This window comes from Solea senegalensis, linkage group LG11 (assembly GCF_019176455.1).
Source record: "Solea senegalensis isolate Sse05_10M linkage group LG11, IFAPA_SoseM_1, whole genome shotgun sequence".
Classification (NCBI taxonomy): domain Eukaryota; kingdom Metazoa; phylum Chordata; class Actinopteri; order Pleuronectiformes; family Soleidae; genus Solea; species Solea senegalensis.
In genome coordinates, this window is record NC_058031.1 from 450,040 (window position 1) to 472,934 (window position 22,895).

Sequence of the window (22,895 nt, forward strand, 5' to 3'; positions counted from 1 at the left end):
TAGTTTAGTGTGTCGTCCAAAATGTGACAAAAATGTCATAGTTTAGTGTGCTTGTCCCAGAACTGTGAGACAGAGTAAACAGCATGTTTTAAAGTTGTCACATTTCAAGAACGGTTGATCATAGATATAAAAATAAAGACTCGGACAGAAACAAATGACACAAGCACCACCGTCGTGTTCTCGTTGAATTGTCTTTAATAATGAAAAGAAACTAAACATGTGAAAGGACTTGGACCACACACACACAGACACAAGTGCAGCGTCGCTCAGCTGGGAAAATTACACACACCAGCATCAGAGTCTTAACATGTTATGCAAAGTTTGGATCCAGTGACGTCGCTAAGGGATACAGACGCAAAATCAACACGCAACTTCACATTTTTCCCAAATTCACCAAATTCCTATGAGTGGCGGAAACACTCGCACATACGACCACATGTATTAATCAAAGCGTGCTGACGTCATGCGGCGGGGTTTTGTTTTTTAAACAACAACGCAGAGTTAGTTACGACAATCAGGCCTGAAGTCTACAAAGGTTACGAACTTTAATGTGCAGTCGACGTGTAAATATTCAGCTGTGACGTGAAGCTGCAGTCGACTCGTGCTTTAATCTGTGGTTTCTCACGCACACACACACACACACACCTTGCTGAATACAAAGGCAGACAATACATGTATTAGGCAAAAATAAAATTTCAACATTAAATTACGAAGCTCCAAAAAAATAAAACAATCTATATTAAAGAGGAAGGAAAAAAACTGAATACAATTTTTTATCTACATCTGTTTATAAAAAAGAAAGATTATCATAAGTTAGACTTTTTCTCAATTTTTTTTTTGTTGTTTTTACAGCTGCAAAATTGACTGAGGACACAGAAAACATAAATGTGTGTGTGTGTGTAGGCATGGGTCAAACAGCAGAAGCCTTTAATATTATGTACTTTTAACAAGTGGGCGGGGCTTCATTAGGGATGAGTTGATATGAGATTTTAACGCAATTATGTTAAGGATAATCTTAATGGAGAAAATCATTAATAATTCACGTGAATGACCTGAAAATACAGTCTGTACAGTCATTTCAGGACCTTGAGATTTATACGATAACAATTTTATTTGCGACTCTTATTTACGATAAAATGTTAATTAAGAATAAAGGAAACTGTGGTTCAAAAAAACCTATTTGATTCTTAGGTTTAAAAAGGTCAATTTTCTTTAGATTTATCGCAAAAAATATCATGAATGTCCAATGTTTTGTCATCAAGATAATCCTGACGTGCTGCTGTTTTCTTATCGTCTCACTCCCATCGCACATCGTACTTATTGTGATTCGGGATGGAAATCGGCATTGTTGCGATACTGGTCAAAATCACTATATTGGATATCAGACTGATAAAAATTTAGAATCCAATACGATCCAAAAATCCTGTAAAAATGTAAATAAAAGTCAGCAAAAGCATTTTGGCTGAGTCGTGTTTAGGCTCTTTATTCTTTTTGGGAGAAGAATATTTGTTACAGTTTTATGTCTTTGAAATGACTATAACACAAATGTCTCGTTTACACCTTCATACGTTCATAAAGGGTCTAAGTAATTGTCATGTTTGTACCGTGTTTTTGTAACATGTTGAATGTCTTCTGTACGTTAATCATATTTCCTCTGTAACCTGAAGAACGTATACGGCCTTTTACTCACATCTAAAACAAAAGGAATGTTATGTGATCTTAGGGGCTTTTTGGGGCCATTTTAAGAGGTTATTTTACACTTAAGGCATTTCATGAATGGCAGATTGTCGGGAGAATGGTGACCCACGCCTACTGTACATGTCAAGTATTTGATTTAGATTTGCTGTTTGACCCAGGCTTGTATTTAAGTCACAGTGGGCTGTAAGACACTGCTCACACAGCCCTCGCCTCACAGTTAAAGAGTGTGGGGAACGAACAGACAGACAGACAGGCTGAATCATGGAAGTGAACGCTGCACATTATGTTTTTAACCTGTGGGCAAATGGAATGGATTCTGTGATCAGTGATGTAGTGTAGTGTTTAAAGTGAGGTTTGTGGGTGCACTACAGTGCTGAGAAGAAGAGTAAACACAGCACACGTCTCTTCCTGTCACCTCTAAGCAAGAAACCTGGCGGTGGTTAAAAGCTGTGACCACACGCTCTGCTTCTGCATCTGCATCTGCATCTGCGTCAGGACAAGGCTGCACTATAAGGTTTTGATTAGTTATTCTCTTTTAATGATTTCTTTGTTATATGGAGCAAAGAAACCAGCAAACGCTCTCATTTAAGAAGCTGAGAAAAGCAGAGAAATTAAATATACAGGTTAACAAGGTGCACTATACGTGCTAGTTTAATGCCTTGCATTAGTTTTTATTATATTCTATGCAGATGACACACTTCTTCACTAATATCGACATCATTTTGTAACCATTAGAGAAGTCATCAGCTGATAAGTTCACAATATTTATCACAACTAACAACTAAATTGCAGGAAGCCGAATATCAGTTGTTTCCAATGCAGTGCAGCTCTGGTCAAAATCCATGATGTGGGATGAGGACCGGGACAAGCGTGCGTGTGTCGCTGCTGTGCTGCATCTCAGCACTCTGGCTGGTCTCCCCACACCACAAATATGACTAGGACTTGACTTTCTGATTTATCTCCGACATGAAACATGTGATTTTTGTTAACTCAGACAGTAACTCTGTGTCTCTACAGGAAAAGATATAATATTTCTGTTTTTCATGTATCCAGATTCAGCCTAAACAATAAAACTATTATATCTATTATACTATTATATCACTACTACTACTGTGACAAGTGTCAGTTTCATGTAATCAAAGCTCCGCGGCACACTCAGCGAACAGTGTGCACCAGGCCTTACATGTAGAAGCAGAGGTTAAGGCACCGTGATGAACCCTGATGAACCTGAGGCACAGGACCAGTGGACGTGTAGCTGTGCTGTGACTCAGTGTGTGTGTGTGTGTGTGTGTGTGTCACAGCAGTGTCATTCAGCCCCAGGACGTTTCACGCCGACTGTTCAAGTGAAGAAGTGCCGCTCTGTCCTTCCTCGTTCCCCACCTCTGTCTCATGTGCCCCAAGAAGAACAGCATCTATTGATGTTTACAGTAACTCATGACAGAGGCCCAGTGTGGAATGTGTTTGGCTGTTCACGCTGCACATTTACACTCATACACAGTTAAAGGAACAGTCCAACATCTTGTTTGTTTTTGTAAATATGGGTGAACCGTCCTTTTCTACTGTCAGTAGTAGTACTGCAATATTTCATGGCATGATACTGTATTGTACCAATATGAAAACATTCTTGTGGTTTTGTGTGGTACAATATTTAAGCCTCCAACCACTAGTTGGCAGCAACATTTCAAAGAAATCAACAATTATTTATGCCTATGTTTCTGTTCTTTTTACTGAAAATGATATTCAGATATGTTTCATAGTGCCAGATTCTTTCCAACACACAGTCCAACATCACACGCTGCAGAAAAAAACAATGCACAGCTAAAGCACCGGCAGTTATAGTTTCAAACTCAGCTTCAGCTAAATGCTACATGACAAGACTGCAAACGTATACTAGAGGTGAAATTACCACTTAAATAAAAACCTGTCTAATGCAACGTCCTTTGACACGGGAGTGACTGCTGACTGTCCGAGGTGTAGGAGGTTTTTCAACCAGTGGGAAAAGGCGCTTATGTATGACCATCTGGTGATTAGCTTAGCTTAGCATGAAGACAACATTGAGCCTTGTTGTTACCACGAGGTTGCCAGGCAACCGGTGAACGACAGCCAAGCAGAGCTGATTATCTCTGGCCTCCGCAGACACAACAGAGTTGAACTGATTATCTCACAATAAATGGATATGATATGATATCAAGCAAAAAAGTTGAACTGTTCCTTTAAGACGCACAACACACACACACACACACACCTTTCTTATCAGAGGAAGAAAAAGACAGTGCAGGTTCAATATTAAAACAGTGATAGAGAAACACACACACACACATTCAGTATAACAACAACAACACACTGACAAACAAACACAGTGTGTGAGTGACCAGAGCAGCACAGCTGCATGGACACCATCACCACAACACACACACACACACACACACCTGGAAGATATGAAGAAGAAGAAACTGCCGTCCATCACCATCATTCTGTTACTTTACCCTAAAAACACTGTGAAACTGAGAGTGTGTGTGTGTGTGAAATCTAAGACATTGTCGCCATCTTCCGCCGCGTGAAGTGAAAGGTCAGAGCCGTGCAGAGTGGCGCGAGGCTTCATGCGTGGCTGCCGTCCTTGCTGTTGTACTGAGGAGGTTTCAAATCTCCAAATGAGAAGCTTGTGACAACAGCTAATAGTGGTGTGGTTACAGTTTAACCTACAAAGCAGCATTAGTATTAAAGTTCTCTCTATTTTTTGTTTGCAGAATCCAGGACTCTGTAGTCTGAACAGACCACAAAACTGAAACACAACTTTGACCAAAAAACCAAACCCTTTCTCTCAAAGTCGAGTCCCAAAGTGGAAAGGTGCGCAGGGCAGGAGAGGTCGGTGGTGGTGACAGTTGAGCTGTCACTTGTGCACCAGGCCACGGGACTGTGGATACAGAGGAGTCCCTGGACTGGACGGGCTGAAGGGGGACGTCGGGGTGCTCGACTTCTTGCCAGTTCTTGGTCGCCTGAAGGACAGAAAGTAAAAGGTTTAGAATCCTTCATATTATGATAGATAATCATCAACATTTTCTGTCTTTCTGTTTCCATTTCATATCATGCCGTCTGTCAGAGTCATCTTCAGAAGATAGTTGTAGGCAACAGGCATCAGGCTGAAGACACCAGAGATAAGAGAAGAAGAGGTGAAGCTAAAGCCGTGAGGTGCTATGACATCATAGATTCCCCAAACAACACCATGTTTCCATGTAGAATAAAAAGCCAATCCAAAAAAAAAGTCCCTCTGTCTTTAACTCTTGACCAGGGTGTGAGGAAATAAACGATGAAAGTTCCCTTTTATGGCACTATGACACAAAATAAATCACAACGAAATTTGGGCGCCCTTACATTTTGTGCTGGTGCAGCTAAATGAAGTCTGGAGCCCTGATGACGTAGAATTTATCTGTCCAGTTTTTGTTGCCCTTGTTTCATAGCAGCTATGTCTATTAATGTATAAAAAATGTTGACATGATAATGATAATCGTACGTAATGTAAATGACATTACATGTCATTTAGCCGACGCTTTTATCCAAAGCGACTTACAAGGGAATTGAGTACAATCAGCCAGGGGTGGAGTTGAACTTGCGACCATGATGTCTTTTGCTCACAGGGTACCAGTCTTAACCACTGCTCCACCACTCAACTCAATTAACTGAGTTAATTGAATTAACTCACAAGACCCGTTAAGACGCACCTACCTTGTAATAGTACTAAGATCTAAATCATCCTGCCTCCATGATCCCGTACATGTTTATGTACATTGTGCTTTGATAAAATGCCATTAAAAACTTAATTTGTTTGAAAACTTCAAATTTGACTTCTAAGTGACAGAGACGTGATTGTGACAGCCGTGGAGAGCAACGGCTTTCCTCACCCAGACTTTGGTTTCTTGAGGCCGGCAATGGAGGGTGGAGTTGGTCCCAAACCGCCACGGAAGCCTGTGGCGTCAACCTGGAGCTCATCTTCATCCCTGAGAGCGTCCTCCAGAGCTGCAGCCACCTTTGGGGCGATAACTGGCTCCTGATAGTCTTTAGTGGTCCGTGTTGGCAGGTCCATGTCCAGGATCAGGACGTTTTCAGCCTGACATGAAGGAGACAGGAGCAGAGTGGTGGTTAAGTGAAGTGTTTAAACTAATTCCATGTGACATGATAATCCTTTGCCTGTTGTTTTTCCTCGACTGATGAGTCATGTTTGACGTCAGCGACATCGCCGTAAAACTATTTATTATGAACAAAAATGACGCGGAAAAAGCTGCAAACAGAGCAAAGCACCATGGAGACCGTTTGTTTAAATGTAATCTCATATTGGGTGTTTCACTTTGAGACAATTCCATGGCATCAACATGAGCGCACACAATAACAGACATCCAAAATGATGATTTTTCTGCATTTATTCATAACCTTACTGGAGAGAATGATGATGCATCTATCATTATGGTCTTTTTGTCACCTGTGAAGAGATAGCGCAGCTTACTTTGTATCTAATGTCCGACTTCATCATCATGGCCACGTGAGCGTGGTGACAGAGGGGCCTCCTGTAGCCCACTGCAGACAGAGGCCTGGTCATCATCTGGTGTTCACTGAGACACACACACACACACACACAGAGAGAGAGAGACAGTGATGCATCATGAGAAAACTAAGCAGATGTCTTACTGACAAATTTACTGGTAGAAAAATGTCTACAGTTACTTAATACAGACTGTTATTTATGTCTTTGTGCCAAACTAAGTTAAACAAGGAAATAAAATAGCATACCAACAAAAGTTATAAATGCAGTATTTCTAACTTTCAAACACTAAAATTACGTTATGGGCACGATACTGAATTGCCTAGCTCCATGGTTCTCAAACTGTGGTGTGAGCTTCCTCAGGTGGTGCTTAGTATAAAATGTTTGAGAACCACTGGCCAAAACTGATGCAAGAAGAAAACTCTGTTTGAATTCTTTAGACTGCTGGAATTTCTAATGTGATGAGGTAGCGGTTCTCAGTGTACTGTACTTACATTTTAACCCTGAATTTATTTTCTTTACTTTATTAACACTCTTGGATATGTTGTTAAAGGACTAATCAAAAAAAAGTCAACAAAGGTTAAAAAGAGGAAAAATAACAGAATACAATGACGGTCAAATTAGATCAACAGACACTAATGATATTCTACCTGTAACACAGGGAAACACAGAATAATTCTACTGTTAGGAACCACAAAACCCCCATGAACCCCTACTGTAAGTTTGATCATCTGAGTGGAGGACATTTATAAATAGACAGAAGCAAATATTGCAGTATTTTGTGCTTACGGAGTTTCTAAAACAAAAGAATCTGAATAATCCACGACTTACTCCTCTAGACGCGTGATGGGTTTCATTTTCCAGTGCTCATCTTCCTCGTCGATGTAAGCTCTGTTGACTATTTTGTTCTTCTCCTCTAAGGGAATGAAGTTCTCGATGATCAAATGTCTGACAGATAAACAGCAGACGAGCAATCAGACACAGATAATGACAGACAGATGGAAACGATCACATGCAACTGAATAAATTTGAACAACCAGCTCAGTGTTGTGACTCTTTAGTCTGCCCTCTCTCGTCTGCATTAATCTTAAGGGTTGATGTAAAAGCCAACTCTTTCTTTTTTATGCAGCAGACATTCATTCGTTGCCAATACAACATTTCATCTATTTTGTTATGGGTAATTAATGTTCAAGAACTTCCAGTTCCTTTAATGTAGGAAACATGTGGTGTAACACAGGGTTTAAATGGAAAAATAAAATAAAATAAAAATCACATTTTCCCCAGAATAAACTCAAATGATTTCATATTTATATGAATACATACATATAAAAATGTATAAAAATGCATAAAATCTGACTGAGCACATCTGTATGCAACAGTAAAACTTTCCAGTACAATAGACTGTATAACCATTATGGGTCTGTACAGTGTGATGCACATGGATCATTTTCATTGTCTGTTCTTTTTCAAACAAAAACAACAAAAAAATCCAGTGTCTTGTGGTTTATATTTGACAGAATCAGCATAAATCACATTACTGTTACTCTACATTCTCCCTTCAGGATCAGGACAGACTGCGTTCATTATAGACATAATACTGGTGCTGATGACGCAGTATGCTGTGCACACTCCATACTTGAGTTTGAGTTCCCTGGTGAGCTCGTTCTGGGTCTGTTCCAGCTCCTGGCGTTCTTTGATGTGAGCCTCGTGGATGTCTTGGTTTTCTGCCTTCACTGCCTGCAGCTTGGCAAATAGCTGAGGGACAGAGGGAGCGAGGAGAGAGAGGGAGCCAGAGTTTGTGTGATGACAAGGTCTTTTAGAGGATTCAGACTTCTTATTACTTGTTAAATTGTAAATCTAAAAACACTAAATAAGCCAAGAATGTATAATTGTTTGATTTAAAATAGTACCCGACCTACTTTACGGGGAAGCCTTCTATTACGAGACTCATAAATCCTCAGAAATAAGGCAACACAAGACTTACAGCTGATCAGTCCATACCTTTTTCAGCTTCTTGGTCTTGATGTCCACCTCCTGCTGTAAGGAGCTGTAGGTCTCCTTCAGCTCCAGAGTCTCCTCGTCACGACAGTCCATCTGCTGTTGCATCTCTCGCTCTCGTCGTTTCTGCAGACCAACACAAGTTGAAACTTTTAAAACTTAAGTTAAGTAAGACCATTCTGGGTTGAAACATGTCAGTTGTTCAGGGACTTTCTGTGTGAAGTTTGCATGTGTCCTCCTGTGCCTGGCCTGGGTTTCCTTCAGGCTTCCTTCTAGCATTCTTAGACATTCTTAGACTGGGTAGAGAACTCAGTACGTACGACAATCACCTACAAGTTCACTGTGAATTTCCCAGAGATTTTCTGACTGTACTCTCAATCGACTCACTTGGATATCTATAAATTTGACTTGTAGGCTTAAGAAAATAGATCAAACTAAAAGGTAGAAGTCCAACTATCAAAGGTTTGGTTACCTGTTCGGCAATTTCCTGCCTCTTCAGCTCCAGCATTTTCTGTTGCTCATTAGTGTGATCCACGATGTTCTTCCCACCGACTAGAAGCTTACTCTCCATTGCCTGGGTGAAGAAGAAAAACAACAGATGAAAACACACAGGACATGGGATTCTATTTCACTATAATTTAGGGTTTTTCATAAAACCTCAAAATGATGATGTTCTCAAATATCTTGATTTGCCTACAAACCAAAATAATTCAGTTTTAATTATTTATTTGTTATATGGAGCAAAGAAACAAACAAAAAAAGAATCGGAGAACTATATCTGTATATACACAAAAATAATTCAAACTGGCAATTTAGTAATCGTTGCTGCCCTACTTTAAGTCACTAGCAGAAAAACAAACCATCATTGTCTATTGACTTTTGTGCATTGGCTTGTGACATTTTAGCACAGACTAATCAATTAGTTGAGAGAGTTTGTTTACCTTCACTTTGGCTGCAAGCATCTCTCCGGCCTCCTTCTCCCTCTTCAAGTCCTCCATTTTCTTTTCCTTCTCCTTAAGAAGCCGAGTCTTGTCCTCAGCCACCAGACTGTGATCCTCCATGATGGCCTTTCTCTCCCTCTCCAGCTTCTCCTGCTGTTCCCGCCAGTAATCGCCCTTGTCTTCTCCATCTTCCTCATCATCCTCCGTCTCTCCGTCTTCCAGATCCTCACCATCGCTGCCTTCCCCCCCTCTCCTCCTTTGCCTCCGCTTTTTTTTCTTTCCCGATCGCTTCTCCAGCTGTTCCTTGAGCCTGGCGATCTCCTCCTGAAACTCCCTCAGCAGAGCATCCTTGGGGTCCTCATTGATGCGCGGCTTATTCTTGATGTTCTTTGCCCTGTTGGAGTAGCGCAGCGTTGTCAAGGTCTCCTCCACGTTGTAGGAAGCTGGGCCAATGTTTGCTACCATGACAGTGCGGGCATTGCCCCCCAGAGAGTCCTGCAGCAGACGGGTAAGTTTTGAATCTCGGTACGGGATGTGGCTGCTCCTGCCATCCACTAGAGCTGATATGACGTTCCCCAGAGCAGAAAGTGACAGGTTGATCTTTGTGGCTTCTTTAAGCCTCTCCCCCTGAGCACCAGTCTTTGCCTGCCTTTCACTGCCCGCTAAATCTACCAGATTCAGTTTGCCAACTCTGATATGGTTCTCCCCATCCACACCCAACTCACTGCACTCAACAGTGATGACAAATATGGCATGAGATCTGGAGCTGTGCTCGTTCATGTTAGTGGCACCCACAGAACGATTCTGGTTGCCCACGTTCATGACATGCTCGATCTCCCACACGCTCTTGGTGACAAACGATGAAAGGTCTTTAACATACACCCCTGTGTCAGGCCTCTCCCTCAGCTCAAGACGACGGGCCTGGTCCTTGGACAACAAGTCTCTGATCTCCTCTTGGTAAATTTCAAGATATGATGCCCTCACCAGGTACTGCTGATTCTGGGATCGTGAAATGTGTGTAAAGATGTGCTCAAAGGAGTTAGGGATCACGCCTCTCCTCTCTGCATCATTTCTCACCCCCTCCATGGTGTATGTCTTCCCGGTTCCCGTCTGACCATAGGCAAAGATGGTCCCATTGAATCCAAGAAGAACCGAGTCCACCAAGGGCCTGAAAGTTTCATCATACAGATCTATTTGTTTAGAGTTGCAGTCATAGACTGAATCAAAGGTGAAGACTTTTGGGAGTTCATTAGCCGAAGCTTCCCGTGGGTTCCTGACCATAATTTGGCCCAGTTTTACATCGACAGAAACCACTTTTCCAAACTTGGCATGTCGCTCTTTTTCATTCATGGGGCGACACCGAACCACCACCTTCACCGACTCGGAACTCTTACTCTTGGACATGGTGAGGACCTGCTGCCACCCTTTTATAACCTTGTGTCTTCCGAGTGCAGTTTCGGGATCAACTAAGCAGTCGAAATGCCCACATCAGAATCTGCTGGAGAAGACACGTTCAATGATTAGAACAATTGCAACCATGCAACCAGGAAACGTAAGGTCGATGTCATTGTTTCCACATGTCCTCAGAGGTCCGATATGGTCAGCGTGACTTAAATTTCGTCATCCGTGCATTTCTGCATGGACCCTATGCAGACCCCTACAGTTTGAGTCTGTGCAGACTGTGGCTTGCAATCTTTTTGTCAAAAGACGTTTTATTACCATGGACACTTTACAACAACCACTTTTGGGTTTTTGGTACTCACATTTGTACAAACAAGCGTTCAAAGAATACAAGGCCATTAGAAACAGGCAAACTCTCGATGAGAAATCACTGCCACTGGAATGGAATGTTAGATTTCAGAATGCATGCATGGAATGCTAGAATGATGGAGTCTCGTGTTAAAAATTAACACAACCCCCAGAAAAGAATCCAATCCCAAATCCAATCAGCCAAAATCTGTTGAACACTTAATAGATTATCCGTGTGCTGCAGTGATTTCTAAATCTACTGACCCCAATATCGGACAAATGCTTGGGGTTAAAACACCTTAGAGAATCGACACACTAAGAATTAAGACAATTCTGAAAGAAAAACGGGTCAAGCCTGGTACAAGTAAGGTGTACCTAACAAAGTGGCCTGTGAGAGTACGTCCAGGTGCTAACACCTGTGCTACTAGTCAAAAACGAAGTGGTCTTGAAAGACTTTGTCAGTAAAAACGCCTTCACAACACACATGAGACGTGATGTGGTTAGAGGCACTTTAATCAAGTTACAAATGAACAACCTCCTCGTACTTTTTCAGGGGGAAAGCGTGAGCTCTGACTTCTGACTTCTGAGCTCACCGTTAGGTAACAAACCGGCGCCTCCATCCCAAATTAGCTAACTATATTTAGCCCTATAACTGAATGTCATTAGCCTCTCCATAATGATGGAATTTCAGGTTAAAAAGCGACAGCCACAAAAAGCCGAAAATGCCACAAAAACCTGCGTTTTACCTTGACTTCCACCACCAGCGACGCGTCAAAATAGCGTCTGCGGCAGTCAACGTTAGCTCATACAAATGGCAACCCCACAAGGAGACCACAAGACCGGCCTAGCAACGACAAACACACGGGTAACCTCAGCTACGAGTCTGGTAGCATTACCTGGCTAATATGCTAACACACACACACACACACACACACACACATAGAGAGTGGTTGAACACATTGGCACACAAACACAAACAAATCTCCAGACTCACAAAAACAACGCGATACAAACACAACAACTCACCACACACGCGGACACGTCGTGTATCATTTAATAGAGGCGGACGTGAGCTAATCCATAACTCTCAGTCAGCCATTAACCGCGGCTCATCCCCGCAACGGTCCGGGCGCTGAGTTGCCAGATTTGACACAACATCCCCCCCAAAATGGCAGCACATTATCCCGTGCATAAACTGTTATTCTGAAAAAGCATATCCATTATGGAAGTATAAAATATACCAAAAAAAACGCCTGTTTACGCTATTCATGTATATGTAAGTAACAAGGTTCCATAGCTACGTACAATCAGACAGCATGAGTAGATCGCATTCCAAGTACCTTACCTGGCAACCACACGTCTACATGCTTTTCCAACGTAGCTCAGTAAATCAGCTGATTGAACTGTATTCACAGAGCAGAGGCAGAAACAGGCATTTCAACTTTATTTTGATATTTCATATTTTCATATTCAGATAATGTCAATCTATAGTATAATTCTCATTCTGAATCCTTCAGTGAAAACAGTTTTACTGCCACATTCTTCAACTTTTTCCATACAATTCAGTAATTTCCTTTATTTCATAACTGTTTTGTTATGAAGTATTATGGCTATATTATAATTTATCCTGTTTTAAATATACACTGCAGAAAGAGAAGCCTTTGCCCTGACTAATGGGGGATCCTGATAAACCAAACGGAACCAGGCTGGATTTGTTCTTTGAAAACTAGTGTTCGTCTTTATTGGTGAAAAAAAATATATAAAAAAAATTGACTTCATCATTTGCATACATTGCTTCGGTCCACAACACATTCCCATTTAACTTCAATCAGTCCATCCAGTGCAAATCAACTCATCTGTTCAAGTGCAGTTCAACAACAGCAATGTTCTCGTGAACATTCACACATTCATCACTTTTTGGTCCTGGTAAATTAATATGTGGAGAGACCCGTCTCCTTTTCCCTCCCTATAATTAGCACGGACAGGAGGATCGGTTACTGTCCTTGGAAAAAGGACGAAGGAGAAAACCGAGCTGCGAACAGATCGAAGGACAGAAGAGCAGGGAGAGAGAGGGAAAAAGTGAGGGTTAGCGTGTGATCACTGACGCTGAAATCAAGTGTGTGCTGACGTGTTTGGATTGTAACACCCTGTTACAGCCACAGAATACAGTCAGTTATAGTTAAAGGAAATGTTGGGGGAAACCATGTGTTTCCCTGACAGAGAGGAAACCTGACTCAACTGTAGTGAACAAAAGCAGGCACGAGCCACAGCTTTAGAGTCAACATACTGGATTTTCAAGCAAAGAACCGACAAAAACATAGTGTTTTGTTGTAGCAGCATGTCATAACATGTAAAAAACATTAGAGCGGTTGTATGTGTGACTTACACATAGTCATGTATAAAGCTGACTGTGCTCCCTGTGCTGTGAGCAGCAGTAGACAGGCAGGAATGCTCTCACTGAGAACATGGCGGCAAACAGGGACAGAAATGGCAGTCATGTTTTCACGGGGCATGTCTTCCTCATTCTCTTAACAGGGAGCACACTAATTGCATGTAAGAGACTGACTATGTTTAAGTAAGTCATGCACTTCAAAAAACCTTTGAACCGTCACTTCAACACTACCAACCAACACCATCTCTTAAAATCCCTTTTTTCACAGATTAAAACCCATTCTAACACTGAACCCACCTGTTCCTCAATGTCTCATCTAGCTTCGCTCATTAAGAACCATTATATATAGAACAAATATCCACTGCTTTTCACGCGGTCATCCAGCATGACGCGTTTTCACTGTTCAGAGCTCTTGTTTATTTGGTTTCCCGGGTTTGTCCATGCCAAAGAAGGAGGACGGAAGGCCACGCACGTCCCGTTCCCTCTTCACAAAAGCAGAAAAGGAGGAGACACAGTTGCCAATAAAGTGGTCGGCTCGGCCCAAGATGTACAGGTCCAACTGGGCCGAGTCTGGCTTGAGAGTCACCACTTTCACCTGTAGAAGTCGCAGTGAAACACAAATTAACAACCAGCAGGGGGAAATTTTATATTGTAACAGCAAATAAGTGAGTACTTTTCAAAAAGAAGAGCAAAGGGAAAGCGAGTACCACTCTGCTTTTTTACTAATTGTGAAAAAAAACCTGTTTTACAACTTGTAAAAGTGACAAGCTAATCACAAACCTACCTCAGCTTAAGTTAAAGTTCAAACATTCCAGGAACAAAACAGTCAAAAACTAAAGCTGTCATACTTTTCACATCCTTCTTACAGCACTTACAGAGGCTTTACACACCCACCTTGCCCTTGAAGACCTTTTCAATATCTTTGCTGTGGGATTCTGAGTCTGTGGCAATGTAGACAGAGTTGGCCGAAGTCCTCTTCACCCACAGCTTTACAGCCCTGAGAATCTCTGCCAGGTCCGGCAGGCACATTGGCATAGTGAGAGGTAGAGTCGTCTGACGGTTGTAGCCGACGCACTGAGGCGAGGCCATGAAGTGAGGCCCTGTGTCGCCACTCTTCAGCATTTTGCAGGCATTTTGCTGCAAGGGTGGATGAAGAGGAGAGATTAAGATGAGTCTGCAAGATAAAGACCTTATCGCCACTTCAAGCTGTAATCAGCAACACATTAAATTCACAAAACAGTTTTAGTTTGCAATTAAATCTATAGAGCACAACCATACAAAGGAACTCATAAGCAGGAAAGGAACAAAGCTCTAACATCGAGGCTACGCTTATCTTCTTTCTGCACTATATACAAAAAAGCCTCCCAGTTGTTCTCAGCAACAGGATTCAGCCATTGATCTCCAACCAGGAGTCTGCAAACTTTTTGGTTTTTGGAGTTTATTTTGTGCGATTTCGGATATTATATTGTGGCAGGAGGAGTGTGTTCGCTGTCACAAGATGCGTAACGCCACGTACACGTGCGCGGCCCCGAGCCGATCTTGCAGGGCGACCATGCCTACCGCGTCATTGTTTTTAACAAACGTGGGGAGGACAATGAATACATTCATGCATACTTTTTGCAGTCAAGCTCTATGGGCAAAAGTTAATAACTCATGAAATCGCAATTAAAACATTTTTATACTTTTTTAAAAAATTGATCAACTTTGAATAATTTTTTTAAGACCCCATGGACACCCTGAAGAAAAATAGTTGACAGAGTCTTATCTCTTAAAGCAGAGTGCAGCATTCTTTTTTATTTAAAAAATAATAATCAATAAGTTTAAAGGGGACATATTATGCAAAATCAACTTTTTAACCATTTCAATACTTATATTTGGGACTCTGGAGGCCCTACCAGTCGCCAAAGTGTGGAAAAAGAATACTTCGTCATGTTTTCATGGTCCCCCTAAGTGTAAGTATAGGCGATAAAACGCTCAATGTTGAATTCCCTGCACTTATGACGGCAGCATGCGCATTTCACCGCAAATGTTACCGCCCCCACCAGTAAGTTTACTTGGAGAGCTCCACCTTAGCTCCACCTTGTCCCTGCGAGAGTGCAGGCGAGGGAGGAAGAGCGGTATTATGTCAACACGAAGGGACAAGTGTGCTGTTGGTGGCTGCACAGTGGAGCACAGTGTTTTACATAGGATTTTATATATGAAGCTAATGTGCCGGATAAAGTCAGCAAATGATCTCACCCAGTCGATGCCAATCCGCAAGTGAATGGCAACATATGGCCTGGTCAGCGAGGAGGCAATCTGCTCCTCTCCCTCCTTCACCATCTTATCGGACCACACGATGTAGCGCTGCAGGCCCACGTGGTCCTCAATCACCGGGAACTGGGCGGGGGCCCCAGGCAGAGCCAGGACCGGGTGTTCAGCGGGGGGGAACCTGTTCCAGCAGTGGAAGCATAAAGAGAACCTGAGGCACACTGACAACCAGTGCAAACCACAGAAAGCCAACCATTCAAACAATCATTAGGCTGCAGGCGCTGCATACCAGTTGTGTTTTTGTTGTGTTTTCTTGACAAGAAATCTTGCGTCACCATCCATACAAAAAAGAAATGTCCTAAACATTTTAGAGGTAGATGCATTCCTATAAGAGGTGTAACGGTTCAATCAAAAAATCTGTCCCGTGCAGTATGCTTGTCACGATTCTGGATACGTATGTACTGTTTGGTTTATGACGTGTAACGTAGCGTAAGCCGGAAGTTTTTTTTAGGTACGAGGAGGCGTGTCCTGTTGAGTGCTGCAGGTCAGTTGCAAAAATGTCACTAGAAAGACGCAGGAGGAGCCCCAGAGTTGGAGGATGCCCCAGCAGCAGCATCGTTTTGTTCTCCTGTGTGGGAGCATTTCAGATTTACTGTAACCAATGATGACAAAACTGTAACTGCATGTAAGCACTGCACAACACGTGTTACTTATGCTATAAGCAGCACTTCAAATATGCTAGTGCATCTGCAGAGACATCACCCCAGTGTGACGCTCGACGTCAGACAGGTCAAAAGCCAAGTAAAGCAATGGGGTTTTTATAGTGAAAGATATTCAGCCTTGTGCCGTGATGGAGGATGCAGGATTTCAGCATGTGATTAAAGTACTTGAGCCACAGTATAATATTCCATCCGCCGTCACTTCAGCAACTTCCTGAACTTTTTTGAAGAGACACGACGAGGAATTGTCAAAGAATTGTCCGACACAGCTTACGTGGCTCTTACTACAGAGCTACTACTTAATACATTACTTTGATGAGGTGGCAGAAGCAGGAGTTTTAGATTTATATCTGTCGCAATCCTTTTACAAACAACATCAAAATCAGCACTGCACACACTTAGTAAGTCACCTGCCGAGTCTAAAGCTTGTCAAGTGAACTGTTTGACAGACATGTGATTAACAAACAGACTTTCCTTGCATTTAGAGACAGATATTTCAGGGCCTTTACACTTTCCCCTCATGAATTTAAATATTTAAATTGATGATTTGGCTGCTCAAACATGTACTCACTTCTTCATCCACTGAGGTTGGTGGTAGGCACTGAAGGAAATACCACCAAACAAGACTGAATTGTCAAAATCCACACCGACATGGTCCCAGAATGGACCAAATGGGTTCCCGTCCTGTGAACGAATAAGACTTATCAGTCAATATCAGAGCAGTGACACATGAAGGAAAAGTTCTGACCACCAGGGGGCAGTATTTCACCCCAAGCCCTCATTTCATTTGTTGACGGAGAGGCTAAGCGATTGAAAAAAAAGCACCGTCACGTAAACATCACTGAATGCTTCTTAACTTTCAGAAAAAGGCAGAAACCACGATCAAACAACACTGAGATTTTGACACCCATCGACCACATGCTCTGTTCTGCTGGACCCTCCCTCACCTTCATAGGGCAGGATTTCTTGTCTACGCTCCGCTGTGCAGCCGTCTCAAAGCAGTAGGCGTGTCTCTGCCCTGGTGGCCAGTGTGTGGGAGCCAGCTTCTCCATAAAGTCCTCCAAACTGACCACGCGGTGGTAGGCAGACAAGGCCTCTAACTGGAAGAACTCCCCGTAGGGGACATGGACCTGAGGAGAACAGAATAAAATAGAAATTCTGTAAAATAAAAGACAGGTGATACACGAGATGTATTTTAAATAGCAAGAAAATGTGATGAAATTGACACAAAGCAACAATTGTTAAACTGTACTTTAATACTAGTAATACAACTTGTACTTACTAGTATTGCTATTAGTCATCCCCTATTGTCGTTAGATTTACTTATTACTTACTTACTTACTAATCCTGTACTGCGCAGTTGCTCTGATGTTACAACTGTGTTTTCCTGTGATGGCACAATATAGTAACTTAATATCTCACTTAAATGATCGCAATATCAGAAATAGAGGTTGACATTTTATAATAATCAGAGTTCAGCCATGGCTAATTATGATTAATTAATTGGCCAATTATTACAAATGACACATTCTTTTCAGTGATTTGGCATCAACATCTGTTTGGAAAGATCTGATCACAGGGGGGACAGTGTTGTGTACAGCTGTTCAGCACTGACATCACACACAGTGACTCACTGAGTGTACTTACATTGGTGTATGGGGCCTGGTGGTGGCGATACACTATAAAGGGAGGGACTGCCATGGTCCGGTTGAGCATCTTTGCAAAGGCCAGCGTTCCCAGGAAGTGGTCGACCTGGTTTCCAAAGCGACCTGAACGACAAAAGGGATCACTCTCATCAATTCATCAAAACTAGTTTTATTTGTATGGCACATTTGAACAGGTATGCCTTTAGCTTGGTTTTAAAAACCTCAAACTTGAAGTAGATCTAACATTAGTTGTGATTATGCGTTTTACGTTTAAGCCACCAGAGACTAAACATTTTAAGTTTCTAGAAGGCTTGTAAAAAGTGACCCACTGTCATAAAAGAGACAGTAGGCCATTTAAATCATAAAAAGAAGCAATGAGCTATAGCAGAAGACCACACCCAGCACAATTACCATCAGTTTCAGGTTTCTCTGTACCTAATAAAATGGACGCTTAGTGTCGCATCATGCACCAAATTCAAATGTATATGCTACCAATTCGCATTTCAAGGAGTATTACACCTCAGTACGAGGTGCAGTCCTCCGCTAACCTAAGTTAGCTGCTAACTAGCATTTCCTGTGTATTCGTTCAACTTAGATGTACTTTTTATTAAGTGTAAAAGTTTGTTAAAGTGAGGAGTTGCTCTTCGTCTGAACACATACACCACCACTAACAACACGATATGAACTGGCCTCGCTAGCTCTCTCCTGTTAGCACAGCAGAGTGCAAACACATCCTTCATTAACCCTATAAGACGTTATTTACCCATGCAGGGGCAGTACAATATGTAGCCATTGTCATCCCACTGCACTTCCTCCGCTAAAGTCCGACAGGTTTGAATTACAAGTGAAAAAAACAAACATGTCAGAGTGAGAGAACTGACTGCGCTCCGCTTAACCGCCATTGTGCTTCATTTCATGCTCCCAGCATGCACTGGGAGTCTTTTACTGACACGCCTACTTCTTCGTCTTCTTCTTGTTTTACGGCATCCATCCATAGGCGCATTACTGCCCCCTTCTGCTCTGGAGTGTGAACCAGAAAAAAGGTCATCCTCACAACACACACTACGTTACCCTTTATATTTTCCCCATTTCTGTCCTACTTTGTATCCTATAAAAAGCCCTTGATCCCTTAAGAACTTCACTACTATCCTGACTCATTTCTCACTTATTTCCATTATTCCCTTTAAATTAAATTCTTGATCCCCTCATTTTCTTAGGCTATTTTTCATCACCTCTCCACTGTATATGCCTCATTATTATTATTATTATTATTATTATTATTATTATTATTGTTATTATTATTATTATTATTATTATTATTATTATTGTTGTTGTTATTATTACATGTTCCACAGATTCCTCCTCTTCCTGACACCTCTCACACCGTCCTCCTGTCTGATGCTTCATCAACTACCAATTGAAGTGACTTATTCAGTGCACAGTGGCCTAGCCGTAAACTCATTATCACAACCTCCTCTCTCCTGTGTCCCATTCATGGATGTATGAGCATATTACATGCATTAGAAAGAAAATGGCATTGCAGTAACCTAGAGGAATTTTATATAGATGGTTTTGTAGCTTATAAAAAAGCCCTACATGAAGCTAGAGCTGCAGATTATTTTTTTTAACTGAAGATAATAATAATAATCACAGGTTTGTTTTCAGCACTGTAGCCAGGCTGACACAGAGCCACAGCTCCACTGAACCATCTATTCCTTTAACACTGAGAAGTGATGACTTTAATAACTTTTTTGTGAATAAAATAACATCAATTAGAGTAAGAAATGATCATCTCCTCCCTCATTGTGGTACTGACTCCTCTTTTAGCAGAAGAGCTTTAGATCTCCCTGAGTTAACATCATTAGTTTCATCATCCAAACCATCAACCTGTCAGTTAGACCCTATCCCCTTTGATGTTTTAGATAATTAGCGACCTATATCAAATCTTCCCTTTGTTTCTAAAATCTTAGAAAAGGCAGTTGCTAATCAATGGTGTGAATATTTGTGCATTAATGGCCTGTTTGAAGATTTTCAGTCATGTTTTAGATGAAACCATAGCACTAGTTAAAGTTAGAAACGACCTTCTCTTGGCTTCAGTCTCGTCTCTTTACTTGTCCTGTTAGATGTTAGTGCTGCTTTGACACCACTGATCATAAGAAAGCACAACATACACTTTCATTGTTATGCAGATGACACACAGCTAGATTTATCGATGAGGCCGGATGAAATAAATCAGGTTGTTCAACTCTCAGAGACATTAAGTCCTGGATGACCTGTATCTTTCTACTTTTAGATCCTTTTTTTCAATTCTTTCTGTCTGCCATTGCTCCTTCTTTCCTTTTCTTCTCTTACGTCCTTTATTTCTTTCCTTTTTACTGTCCCTTCTTTTTCCATATTTCTTTCACACTCACCACCTTTTATCCCTTCTCTCTCCTTTCTTCCAGTCCCTTTTTTTTGAATCAATGAACATTTAGTGCAACCAGCAGGGGGCGTCACAGCCACTTCACCACATCAGCCTCAGTAACAGTGGTGCAGGTGGAGAAGCAGAATAAAAGGAGGAGTTTGAGGAACGTATTTTTTCCACTCTTCCACTTCTTTTTTGATTTTTTTTGTTTTACTTAATTTTGAAAAGTTTATTATTTTTCATTTATAATTCACATTTCATTTTTGAGTGTTGTCTTGGTTGTCGTTCCTCTTTTAAAGGACCAGGATTTAAGAACAATAAGTTATTGTTTTTTTTTTGTCATTGTTATGTGAAGCTAATTGCATTTTCTATTCTGTATTACTTTGCTAAATGTATTTCAGTTTTTACTCTTAAGACTTTAATCATTCTTCTTATTTATAATCTTTTTACCTTGTGTTTACTTTGTTGTTTACATTTCTAAGTAAAAGTTTTACTTTTACTCCACTACGTTTCCTCGAACTATCTTTGTTACTCGTTACTACCAAATAAAATCAGAAAAAGAAGAGTGGTTGGTATTATGGTCTGTATTTATACAGAGCTTTTCTAGTCTTGATGAACTGCTTTACACTACAGTTGACATTCACACGCTGCAACGTGGGGTGTCTTTGCTAAAGGACACATAGCAGAGCAAGGAATTGAACCCACAGCCTTCCACTTAAAAGACAACTCACCTTACCACTGAGCCAAGCACAAAGTGCCTTTTCTCCATTCTCCTAAGAAAACTTATATCAATTTAGGACAATTTGGCTTATTTCTAGTGAAGCTAGAAGTTCACAACAAACTGAAGAACTTAAAAGTGAAGTTAATCTGTGTTACAGTATATGTTCAGTGATACAGACTTGAGGTGAAACGAGGAGCAGAGTTTATTTTTCATTATGTAGCTTCTTCATGACATTGTTCACATGTGTGCTCAACATGCCCCAGCGCTGTGTGCTGGGTCGGCATGGCAACACATGGCCTGGGTGCAGCCTCATAGACCTTTGTTACTCTTTATTCACGTCAGCTCTGCCCCAATTGTCTCAAATTTAAAATTAAAAAATGACACATTAAGGAGTTGACATTTGATCATTTTGTTTGTGTGAGTAACTTTTAAAAAGTAAATTAATGTCTGTTACATTCCACCACAGGTACCTGGAAAACAATTATACAGTTCTAGCACGACGTTACTCATCTTCCTCTGTTTTTCCATCAGTGATTGTACCTGGTGTTTTTCTTTTCTTTTTTTAGATTCTGCTCTGGCGAGGTTCCAAGTGAATAATGAGGACAGGTGAATGAATGATGAGGACAAGTGAATGGTGAGGACATGTGAATGATAAGACAGGTGAATGATGAGGACAGGTGAATGAATGATGAGGACATGTGAATGAATGATGGGGTCAGGTGAATGATGAGGACATGTGAATGATAGAACAGGTGAATGAATGATGAGGACAGATGAATGAATGATGAGGACAGGTGAGGATGAGGAATGAATGATGAGGACAGATGAAATGGGGACAGGTGAATGAGTGAAGGTGAATGGTGATGGGACATGTTAATGAATGATGAGGACAGATGAACAGATGATGAGGACAGGTGAATGATGAGGACATGTGAATGAATGATGAGGACAGGTGAATGAAGGATGAGGACAGGTGAATGATAAGATAGGTGAATGATGAGGACATGTGAATGATTCGACAGGTGAATGATGACGACATGTGAATGAATGATGAGGACAGATGAATGAATGATGAGGACAGGTGAATGATGATGAGGACAGGTGAATGAATGAAACAGGTGAATGAAAGACAGGTGAATGATGAGGACATGTGAATGATTGACGGGTGAATGATGGCGACATGTGAATGAATGATGAGGACAGATGAATGAATGATGAGGACAGGTGAATGATGAGGACATGTGAATGATGATGAGGACATGTGAATGATAAGAACAGGTGAATGAATGATGAGGACATGTGAATGAATGATGAGGACAGGTGAATGAATGATGAGGACAGGTGAATGATGAGGACATGTGAATGATAAGACAGGTGAATGATGAGGACAGTTGAATGATGAGGATATGTGAATAATGAGGACAGGTGAATGAATGATGAGGACATGTGAATGATAAGACAGGTGAATGATGAGGACATGTGAATGATGAGAACAGGTGAATGATGAGGACAGGTGAATGGCGATGAGGACATGTGAATGATAAGAACAGGTGAATGAAAGATGAGGACATGTGAATGAATGATGAGGACAGGTGAATGAATGATGAGGACAGGTGAACAATGTGGAGTGGTGAGTGAGAAAGTCAAAGCATTTGTGACCTTTGACCCATTTTGACTTTATATGTTTACATATCATTTGTAAAAGGTTATAAAAACAGGTAGATTTGTGTTCCCTTGTCCTTTTTGCACGACACAAGAAATAACCTAGTTATTTAAGTAATTAAATAACTTTTACAGTACATTTTTAGACCAGTACTTTTATAAAAAATACTTTTACCTCTTT

The 22,895-nt window shown here is 41.2% G+C and overlaps 3 protein-coding genes across 8 annotated transcripts in view; 1 reads left to right on the forward strand and 2 right to left on the reverse strand.

The window, feature by feature from the left end:
* Positions 1-868, forward strand: part of LOC122776789 — a 10,045-nt gene extending 9,177 nt beyond the window's left edge. The window contains exon 3 of the mRNA XM_044037513.1: positions 853-868. Within this exon, the coding sequence (XP_043893448.1) occupies positions 853-868 (16 nt within the window). The remainder of the gene's footprint in view (positions 1-852) is intronic.
* Positions 178-12,062, reverse strand: kif3b (kinesin family member 3B). 5 transcript variants are annotated; one of them, XM_044038659.1, is made up of 10 exons: positions 11,947-12,062; positions 9,172-10,666; positions 8,703-8,804; positions 8,234-8,356; positions 7,869-7,987; positions 7,064-7,180; positions 6,197-6,302; positions 5,598-5,803; positions 3,932-4,694; positions 178-645 (listed from the first exon to the last, which is right to left on the reverse strand). In XM_044038659.1, exons 2-9 carry the CDS (start codon positions 10,573-10,575, stop codon positions 4,589-4,591), a joined length of 2,283 nt encoding a protein of 760 aa, XP_043894594.1. In that variant the 5' UTR covers positions 10,576-10,666; positions 11,947-12,062; the 3' UTR covers positions 178-645; positions 3,932-4,588. The 5 variants fall into 5 exon arrangements, with proteins under 5 accessions (XP_043894594.1, XP_043894592.1, XP_043894593.1 ...); XM_044038657.1 differs by having other exon boundaries at positions 3,928-4,694; XM_044038658.1 differs by having other exon boundaries at positions 3,928-4,694; positions 9,172-10,669.
* A 569-nt stretch (positions 12,063-12,631) lies between these two features.
* Positions 12,632-18,847, reverse strand: pofut1 (protein O-fucosyltransferase 1). 2 transcript variants are annotated; one of them, XR_006361368.1, is made up of 8 exons: positions 18,691-18,847; positions 17,929-18,050; positions 17,229-17,411; positions 16,853-16,965; positions 15,551-15,743; positions 14,207-14,449; positions 13,590-13,907; positions 12,632-13,558 (listed from the first exon to the last, which is right to left on the reverse strand). XR_006361368.1 is itself a non-coding variant. In XM_044039334.1 (7 exons), the coding sequence occupies exons 1-7, from the start codon at positions 18,827-18,829 to the stop codon at positions 13,716-13,718; spliced, it is 1,185 nt and encodes a 394-aa protein (XP_043895269.1). In that variant the 5' UTR covers positions 18,830-18,847; the 3' UTR covers positions 12,632-13,715. The 2 variants fall into 2 exon arrangements, 1 of the variants encoding a protein (XP_043895269.1); XM_044039334.1 differs by having other exon boundaries at positions 12,632-13,907.
* Positions 18,848-22,895: the final 4,048 nt, after the last annotated feature.

Bases quoted from the DNA above. Each gene is read 5' to 3' on its own strand.
- pofut1 (XM_044039334.1), bottom strand. From the start codon at position 18,829: ATGGCGGTTAAGCGGAGCGCAGTCAGTTCTCTCACTCTGACATGTTTG. The intron at 16,966-17,228 runs GTGAGGGAGGGT...ATTCGTTCACAG, and splicing joins AGAAATCCTGCCCTATGAAG to GACGGGAACCCATTTGGTCC. The intron at 15,744-16,852 runs GTGAGTACATGT...CTGCTGGAACAG, and splicing joins CAACCTCAGTGGATGAAGAA to GTTCCCCCCCGCTGAACACC.
- kif3b (XM_044038659.1), bottom strand. From the start codon at position 10,575: ATGTCCAAGAGTAAGAGTTCCGAGTCGGTGAAGGTGGTGGTTCGGTGT. The intron at 7,988-8,233 runs GTATGGACTGAT...TCTGTCCCTCAG, and splicing joins AGACCAAGAAGCTGAAAAAG to CTATTTGCCAAGCTGCAGGC. The intron at 7,181-7,868 runs GTATGGAGTGTG...TTTATCTGTCAG, and splicing joins ACCAGGGAACTCAAACTCAA to ACATTTGATCATCGAGAACT.